Raw genomic sequence first — 10,118 nt, 5'->3', positions numbered from 1 at the left:
AGACAACCAAAAATATCCTGTTGTCGATAGATGAAGAAAATAAACGCAAAAATAAAATACTTCATGCGAAGTGTACGTAAGTACGCGGATTAATATTTATTGATAAAGGACATTCATCATTTAAATTGAATGACGAATTGTGAATTAAATAAACAAGCAATATCATATTCATAATGTCATGGATATTCTTTTATTAATTAACAACGACCTGGATTACATACAGTGCTTATGTACAACGTGCTATTTACATCGAAGTGATACAACATGATATCCGAATGAAACAATCATTATAAAATGAAACAAAAACTTTGATATTTCTCTCTCAACGTAGAGAAGAAGTTAATAATTTTCTTCTTTATATACAGACTTACATGTATTGCGGTACATTTAATCTTAGAACAACTTTGTGTTCCTCGTCGCAACGCCTCAGTGAATACTTCTGTCATTAGGAGACAATTATTAATAATAATACTGAACTGTTTTTCATCGAATATCTATACTATCTGTTTCTCCTGCCTTTCTCCCTTCCTTTTCTTTTCTTTTCGATCTTTATGTCGACTTACTTGCAATGTCATAATTTACACACGCATATCTCTTCGGTATTAAAAGTTTTACTACGAGTATTTACAAGCTACTGTGATTATTGCTGTACAGAATACTGCATTGTTTAACTTAACGATTACGCTTCTCTCTCACTCTCTCTCTCTCTCTCTCTCTCTCTCTCTCTCTCTCTCTCCCTCTCTCCCTCCCTCTCTCATCCCTTTCTCTCCTTGCTCGATTGCAACATCCAGTTAATGCGGAGCAATAATTCACGCAATTTTCGGACAATATTAAGCCACTCGGTGGCAGCTTAACCCTATGTTAAGCCGTACGTCGTAGAAGGGGGTGCAGTACAGGAGGGGAAGCGCGGCGTGGGCGATTCTCGACGGTGGTTGGAGGCCGGCTGTATTTAAAACGCGAATGCGCACCGGCCGATTCGCCGTTTGAAGTTAAATGGAGTGTAAATGGCAGATAACAAACCGGCACTGTTTCCGATTACAGCATTCATTGTTTCCTACCATTATGCGCGCTCCGACGGTTTGTGTGTGACGCAGGTTACGGTTTACGATCTATTTATTGCCACGCCGCCCTCACCTCCGTGTACACTACTGAAATGCGCTTTACACCACGCTTGCACCACCCCGCCGCACGCAACCCTTTCATCTCTCTCTCTCTCTCTCTCTCCTCCCCCCTCTCTCTCTCTCTCTCTCTCTCTCTCTGACCGTCGACGCTACCCCACCACCGCCGTCGTCACCACACCCGGACTCACCACCCGTTTCACCTGTCCGCCGCCGTAAATACGCGACAAATATTTTAGTTTTGCGCGCCATGGAATTGGAGTCATTCGAGTGGACCGTATGTAATTTGTGAGCACATCGAGATACGACCGTGATTATTTACTGCCTGACAATTTTAGCACACGTTACTTTTCTATGAATATATGTCATTTCGGGCGAGTATTATCGCGAGCGTTCTCGTATGATCCTATTTCATCCGTGTTTGAAATCTACGTTTCCGCACAAATCAAACACTATAATTTACCTAAAAAATAATTGGAATTTCGGAAAAATGTTCACTTCTTGTCATACAGACGTCCCTCATATCAATGTGACATTTAAACTTGAAAGCGGCATCATTCGCATATATCTGTCCGACACAATTGTGTTCACGTAGATCTGTTTGTAGAAAATATTTGAGATCTGTCTCAATTTTCTAAACTCACGACAGAGGTCTGGTTTTTTTCTCGATTTTCAATTTCGAAATTACAAATTAAAAAAACCAATTGTTTCTTTGATTCCTCAGGACGACTTAGGATAATTCGATCCAGTAATCTCTTCTTAAAGATACACACACTATTGCCATGCTTATTTACACGTTACCTTTAAAATGTAAACACTTCTTATCTACTGTACTTATCCAAAAGAGTTTCAGATTTATTTACAAATTGATCCTACCTAATATTGACTAGACAGGGAATGTTTTGATCGTAGTACGTGAGTGAAACTACAGCGCGTACTTCGCACGATCAGCGTATCGGTAGACACGTTCATTAATCTCTCCCTCTCCATAGACATCAACCTCTTATCGTACACGTATACGGTGTATAAGTACCACAATAGTACTTCTTAATAGCCTCTTTACAGAACAGAGAAGATGGAAACGGAAAAATGTATAGATGAAAAGTTGTTTGAAAAGTCCGCGGGACGCTAAATGTGACGCAAGGGAGATATATAAAAAATGGACTAACCGAGAAGATAAAACCAAATGTACGTGTTTGCGATACGCAATACGAACGTTTTTCTGCTCGGTAAACGGCAGCTCGATCTCGATTTCTAACTTTCCGTCTCTCAACCTAATGGGACGTAATGGAACAGATAAAGAATTTCACCTAATTATTATTACCTAAGCACCGTAATATCTGCTGTTCCCTCCGTCATTTCCGGGGTTCAGTTCTCGAAGGAATATCCAGCCGTTAGTAAATCGTTTTCGGACGGCAGTTTTCGTCGTCACTTACTATGAACAGGAGTAGTCCTCCTCTTAATCTCGACTTGCTCAACGATGCCGTCGCTCTCCTTATCCTGATGAGCAGTCATGTGTCTAGTGAGGTGGTGTCTCTCGCGAAAGCTCTCGTCGCAGACGGGACATCTGAGCTTCTCTTCTCTCCTTCTCCTTGCCGCTTCGCCCGTGTTCTCGTTCTTGTGGTGAGACCTCATGTGGTAGACCAAGTCGGAGGTCATACGGAATGACAGATTGCACTTGGCGCAGACATTTTGCGCCGGTAGTGTCAAAGCAGCAAGCGATGGTGGTAAAAGACCGGCCACTCCCGCGGCGGTCGCTAAAAATCTTGGCCTGGCAAGGGCGTCCGCCATCGGCGGGAATACCGAGATGGGATTGTAAGATAAGTTCGGATAGACCGGCGGTAGATCCGGTCGAAAGGTAGGCACCTTCGGACTGGGCACCTTGGGCGGTTGAGCGATTTGTGGGATCTTCAGGTTCTCCAGCAAGCCGGTCTGAGCAGCCTCCGATCCCATCAGAAAAGGATATGCCATCTTAGTGGGAAATGGCGCATACTTGTAGCTCGTTGCACCCGGCAAGGATACCACTGGTGGACTGACGCTGCTCTGATAGCTCGCTCGGTCCTCGGGCGATATCGATGACCTGGGCGAGGTCTGTCCATCCTCATTAAAGCCGTTCCGCTGGGCCGCTAGATTGACCTTCGTAAAGGCACTGCGGGACTCTCCGTGGCGGTCGGTCGCGCAGGGAATACCACTCTCGTAGACTTTCGCACAAGCTAGAATCGAAGAATCCGCTGATTCCGGGCAGTTGGTTAATATAGATTGATGACCGGCGAAGGTGGGTGGACTTGGGGTTTTTTGAAGTCGACCGGTTGACGAGTATCTTCTGCCGTCGGAATCCGGAGAGAGCCGGGGCAAGGTCGGCGTCAGCGTCCTCGGAGATACATACGGTGGACTTAGCGAGTTTTCTGTGCAATGCGCTAGTCTTCTTCTGTCCGCACCGCCGGAGTCGTTGTCGTAATGCTTGATAGTGAGATTCTGCGGTAACCGATCGTTGTCCAAGACATTGTCCATAGAGACGTCTTCTCGCGGACGGTCCCTCCGGCTGGACACTAGCCTCAGTTTCTCGCTCTGACGACGCGCCAAATTCTCGTCAGGCGCTACCAAGAAGGCGACGTCGAAGGAGCGTTTACTGGCCCGTTGAAGGGGATACGAAGCGTCGTGCGTGACGTCGCTGATGGACGCGGGACACGACGACGACGTCAGTGCCGTCGTGGCCGGCGTCGACGTCGCAGAGGCGGCGCGGTCGATCCCACCCGTACGATCTTCCATTGTCATCCTGCTCGCTCCGTATGATCGACCTGCGACAATGGATAGTGAACGCTAGCGTCACATCGACGCGGAGTGATCGATCGCTCATGATTCGATACGCTCAGTTCGAATGTCCTAAATTCTGGAAACGTGAATCTGAGTGAGACGAGAATCATCACCGAGGTAGCCCAGAGGGAGCAAAACTACTTTATATTTGAGGCCGTGCTTTATATTCGAGCGAATACAATCGGGAATAAAAGTATCAAGTATCAGCTTTATAAACATACGAAAATAACAACGATTATTCGACTGGTCTCATTAATGATATCCTGAGATGATGAAGGTACTGAAGCCGGTAAGCCGTAAATTGGAGAGAAATTTTGAAAAACGCGATTTGAAAAATCACGTTCAAGAGTCTCTGCAAACTCTTGTGGACGTACGTGTCATGCTGTGATCTTTACAAAAAAAGGAAGACACCAGATAACAAATTACCCTTACCAGATTACGACAAGTGTCTTCCGAACACACAAGGCCTACGAACTGCACCTGTGCGCCACGCTCCCCCACCCTCTCGAGGGTGTCCCTTCGGTCTTCCCTAAGACATGAAACCGCACTTTTTCCACAAGGCCTAAGATCGGCCCCCACAAGCACGTGAACCCGAGATCAACTACGGTGTGAGTGACAGCAGCCCCCTGACCGGACTCACCGATCTGGTGCACAGTCCAGAACGCACTAAAAGTGGCGAACACTCGAGGTCGTATCGGCGGTCCGCGTTAAAATGAGGGTGCTGTTCGCGCATACCCCGTATTTAGGGGTTGCTGCGACCGAGGGTAGCACGAACAGTGGCAGGTGGAGGCGCAACGTGGGTGGCACCGACCAATGGTGGCGCTCGTAATGTTATACGGGGGTGGAGCGTAGCAACGGAGTGAACATATTCGCTCGTCGGGATGCGTCTGCTAGCACCGTCCAGACCACGCCTACATATTTCAGGTTCGACACATGTGCCTGGGATCGTCGTCGTCGTCGTCGTCGTCGTCGTCGTCGTCGTCGTCGTCGTAGTCGTCGTAGTCGTCGTCGTCGTCGTCGTCCTCGTCGTCGTCGTCGTCGTCGTCATCGTCGTTGTCGTCGTCGTAGTCGTTGTACTTCTCCTCATCGTCGTCGTCGTCGCCGTCGCTGTCGTGGGCTCTTGCTTTTGCCACCCCTTCACCCGCCCGCACGTCTTGCCCTCCCCGCGTTGCGCAACGCATTCCGCAGAATCCCGTTCTGTCGGAGTGGCGAACGGGCGAAGGTGGCGGCGAAGGGGTGGATACGACCGGAGGCTGTAATTCAGCCTGACAAACGATCTTGAATATTTTTAACGCCCGTGCCGCGGGCTATGCTCCTTTTTTATGGCCGTCTCGCAACTATATTGGACGTTCGGCAGACAAGCCGGGTCTGCTGATGAAGGTATGACGATCTCGTTCTCGAAATATAAACGCAAAATACGATGAAGTGCCAATTGATACGAGTGGCCGCGGTAATAAACGTCCGAATGGAAACCGCTTCGGGGGAAGTATGAATTGCATTTGGTAAAGATGAACTTGTTAAAGAAGACGAATTAACCAAGGCAGTGATGTGCATAAATTCTGACATTTTCGAGAGAATGTCCAATGAAACGATGACCTAATGAGCATCGTGTTTCTTTTTAATGAAACCCACGCTACGTGTATAACTCGTCGTCGATGAGAGATGAGGTGCGTTAAATCGACCGCATTGGACAGAAGGTACCGGCGATGTCCACGCGGTACCATCGCTCTGAGGATTATCTTTCTGACGTATCCTACCCATTTCTCACCATTCCGATAAATACCGTAATCCCCCAAAGTGACATATGACTTTAGCGGGAATGCGTCGGTTTGTACGAGTGATAAAACTCTGAAAGGCCGTTATAAAAATTGTTGCGTCATTTGTACTTTCTTGTATTTTTTGACTGCCCTTGGTTTGATTTTTCTCCCAATATTACTGTTTTCCACGCACGTTATAATTGCAATTAGCAAAACCCATATTTTTGATTCCATGAAATCACATCCAGTTTATCTACAACTGTCTTTGTGACATGCCATTTTTTTATATATGTTTTATTTAGAGATATGATCTATATATAATTTATAATTACTGATATATTAGGAAGTTGATTTAATTCTAATCTTATTTTGTCAACTTTTATCTTTATTTTAAAGATATGGTTAAATTTACATTAATCAAAATATTTTCCGTCGTCAGCTGCGACTTTTTCCCATCTTTCTGGCAACATAACGATTCCGCGATGATAGAATGATCTATCTGTCGAAGCAATCCAATCAAACACCCATTTTTGCACATTCTCGTAATTATTGAAATGTGTATCTACCAAAATGTATTGCATCAATCGGAACAGATGATAATCGGATAGTGCTAGGTCTGAAGAGTACGCTGGATGCGGAAAGATTTCCCACTCGAGCTCTAACAATGTTTGTTTAACGATTGAAGCAACATGTGGACGAGCATTATCGTGCAAAAGAATCACTTTGTTGGCTATCGCTTTTTTGCATCAATTAATCATTCAATTTGTTCAATTGTTGTTGGTATCGCTCCCCCGTAACCGTTTCATTCGGTTTTAGAAGCTCATAGTACACTGCACCTTCTATATTCCACCAAATACAGAGCATTGCTTTGTGACCGAGAATATTTTCTCGGTCGGTTTTGGTGTCGATGTTGATGGTTGTCCCGGATTAACCTGTGATTTTTTTCGCTTTTTTCGGATTATCAACATAAAACTTTTCATCTTCAGTTACAATTCGTCACAAACAACTCTGTTTTCTGTCTGGTAAGCAAAGACATGGCGATATTCAAGCGATTTGCAATGGCACTTTCACTCAATTCATGTGTAACCAATTTGCCTTCCTTTTGAACTTCTCCATGGCGTGTAAGCCAATTAGAAATTGTTGATTTATCGACGTTGAGTTGTTCAACTAATTGTTTTTCTGTTCGAGCGGTGTTTTCATTCAATAATGCTTGCAATTCAGAATCTTCGAGCTTTTTTGGCTGACCAGTACGTTCTTCGTCACTCAAATCGAAATCACCACTTTTGAATCATTGAAACCAAGATTTACAGCTGAAATACGATGGAGCTTGATCACCATAAATTATAACAAGCATTTCACGAGCTCCAGTTGCCGATTTCTTCAAATCAAACAAAAAAAGTAATGAATATTGAAAATGCAATTTTTGTACGATTCATTTTACACACATATAAGCAATGAAACTATCAGTAACAATAGCGCGCAAACTGTTGTATGTCATAGAAAAATGTCAAATCTTTCAGTATTGCCAGATTTTATCATTCGTACTAACCATTAACTTGTTACTAAAGCCATCTATTAGCTGGGGAACAGAACTAATTCAACCTGCTAATATTATCAAGATATTATTTAATCCTGTTTTGTACCTATTCCGCGAGTGAACTTCGATATAAGACAAGACGGAAGGCGTCGTGGTGGTTTCGCGCAGGAAGAATAACTCCCGATACAAGCGGGTGCATTGAACAAAAAGTATTCGCCACCCCATGGAGCCAATAGGCGATCAATCATACGCCGGTGATCTATTTTACCGGGCATGTGAGACCCGTCGGTTTCTTACACGATTCTCCGGATCCTGGCAAAGTAAAATCCTACGGGGAACGACGCAAGGTTAAAGGACATTAACTTCTTGATTGAGTCGGCAAAAAGTTGTAATGACTTTTCGATTGGCGCTATCCTACGCCCGGCAGAGACTCGCGAACGAGTATTGCAAAAGAACGACGCTGCTTCTTGTATCTTATACAGAACGTTCTAAAAACTCAGAACGTTCTTACATCCATAAATATTGGAGATCTGACCGAGAAAAATAGTAGTTGTTTCGATAATATCAATGGGAATCGATGACGAAGGGGTTATCTAATCTAACTAAGAATCAAAGAGTTCCAGTTAGATCAACTTATAAATAAATAGCATAATATTTTTGGACAGATTTCTAAATTACCGTATTTCCCAAACTTCGTTAAAGTGTCTTTAACGAAAGATCGATTTGTCGTAGAGTCAGTGTAAAACCGTTTTACCTCTTACAGATTAGGAATTAACGAAATAAAACTCTAGACTACGCACATGTTATCGTAACGAACGTAAATCGCTATATTGCGCTGAAATTTATTTCCGCGACAGCGAAAAATATAGGATAGAAGATCCAATTATGCGAGACGATCCCTTTCTCCCTCGTTCTTTCTCTCTCAGTCAGTGACTCGATAAACTCAAATACCCTAGCGAGACACTCTGCTCTCGGAGATGGCTCCGCCAATTCATGCCCGGAATAAATTAAACGATCCGCTTCATGCGCAGCAGATAGTGCGGCGTGCAATACAGCCGAGTCTAATCCTAATTCGGAGTCGTAAAGTCGGGAAAGTCGTTACGACGACCTTACGTATGACACGCGTCGCACAGCGGGGCGCTACGAAACTCTCTGTATCTTGGCGTAGCCATTCCTAGATTATAAACCATATTTATTGCCGATCATACAGCACCGTTCCCAGCAAACTCGGAGACGGCGATATACTGCGATCTCTAATTCCATTTTACGTCCCTCTACTTCGCGCATTTCACTTAGCTTTGTTCTATTAAAAAGTTTAACGCGAGAAAGAACAGAGTTGAGATCGCTTCAGCGATTTTCTGTTTTGGATACAATTTATGTTTATAATGTGCAATGTTTTTATGAGAGAGAGGGAGAGGGAGAGAGAGAGAGAGAGAGAGAGAGAGAGAGAGAGAGAGAGAGAAATGTGTGTGTATAATTTATATAAATTATTTTTATGAATCTCTTTCTCTCTCTTTCTTTTTTTCTCTCTCTTGTCATTCTATAAACTGCTGTCTTTTTTATCCAGCTCAACAGTAAATTACAAAAAAACTTAATATTTAAATTACTAATAAAACCTTTAAAGGAAGAACGAAATATTTTAATGATCCCTCAAAGAATTAACATACGTCTCGATCGTAATTTCAACCCTCTGGAGCGAAAAAATTTAGAAAAAATCAATGCACAAGAAATATTTGATTATAAATTTACTATCCATATATAATCCTAGAAGTTGGAAGGACAATCTGTATCCAAAAATTGTACAAGATTGACACAATTGTTTAGTGTTATTTATCCGCGAGTCGTCCGATTGTTCTCACGAAAATAAAACGCTCGAGCTGCAAATTCGTCTCCCATTGGCTCCTCCATCCTGTATTCTCAAGTAGAAAAATAGGTCACGCGCGCATGAAGATCGTGGCACTTCGCAGCCATCTGCCCATTGTTGCTTCCGCAAAACGGCTGGGAAGGGAAAGTTTCTCGCATCGTCTATTTTGACGAAGTTAAACACATACATGTAGTGTACAAGCATGGGCGCTCGACACGTGGCGGATACGCGTGAGCTATTAACATCGAGTTTGGGTTACCCGTGAAGTTTAACACCGGGAGTATCCATCGCGAAGATTCACGAAGGGGATATCTCATACACGCGCATATATTTTGGCTCAGTTGACGTTACGTGCGAGAATTAATATGTCGATTCCACGTGATCGCTTCTAATGCGAAAATTGATATTGCACGAAAATCGAGACGCTTCTACGCTCGATGAATAAGAAGCGAGGTATTATAGAAGATTGAATTAATTCTGATCTTATTTTTCCAATTTTTCCAATTTCCAATTTTTATCTTTATTTTAAAGAAATGGTTACATTTACATCAATCAAAATACTTTCCGTCGTTAGCTATGACTTTTTCCCATCTTTCTGACAACATAGCGATTTCGCAACGATAGAACGATCTGTCTTTCGAAGCAATCCAATCAGACACTCATTTTTACACATTTTCGTAACTATCGAAATGTGTATCCACCAAAACGCGTCGCATCAATCTGAATAGATGGTAATTAGATGGTGCTAAGTCTGAAGAGTACACTGGATGCGAAAGGATTTTCCATTCGAGCTCTAACAATATTTGTTCAGCGATTGAAGCAACATGTGGATGAGCATTATCGCGCAAAAGAATTACTTTGCGTAGAATCACCACTGCTGGCTATCGCTGGACTTTTTACCATCAATTCATCATTTAATTTGTTCAATTGTCACTGACATCGCTCCCCCATAACTGTTTCACTTGATTTTAGAAGCTCATAGTACACCTTCCATATCTCACTAAATACAGAACATTGCTTTGTAACCG

General features: G+C 43.4%; 1 protein-coding gene across 1 annotated transcript; it reads right to left on the bottom strand.

Moving 5' to 3' along the window:
- Positions 1-2,464: 2,464 nt before the first annotated feature.
- On the bottom strand, positions 2,465-4,625 carry LOC105181392 (uncharacterized). The gene is made up of 2 exons (XM_011138133.2): positions 4,365-4,625; positions 2,465-3,916 (listed from the first exon to the last, which is right to left on the bottom strand). The coding sequence occupies exon 2, from the start codon at positions 3,891-3,893 to the stop codon at positions 2,547-2,549; it is 1,347 nt and encodes a 448-aa protein (XP_011136435.1). The 5' UTR covers positions 3,894-3,916; positions 4,365-4,625; the 3' UTR covers positions 2,465-2,546.
- Positions 4,626-10,118: the final 5,493 nt, after the last annotated feature.

This window comes from Harpegnathos saltator, unplaced genomic scaffold (genome assembly GCF_003227715.2).
Source record: "Harpegnathos saltator strain DR-91 unplaced genomic scaffold, Hsal_v8.6 scaffold187, whole genome shotgun sequence".
Classification (NCBI taxonomy): Eukaryota; Metazoa; Arthropoda; class Insecta; order Hymenoptera; family Formicidae; genus Harpegnathos; species Harpegnathos saltator.
The sequence above is the reverse complement of the archived record's forward strand: the minus strand, read 5'-3'. Positions and strand labels throughout refer to the sequence as shown.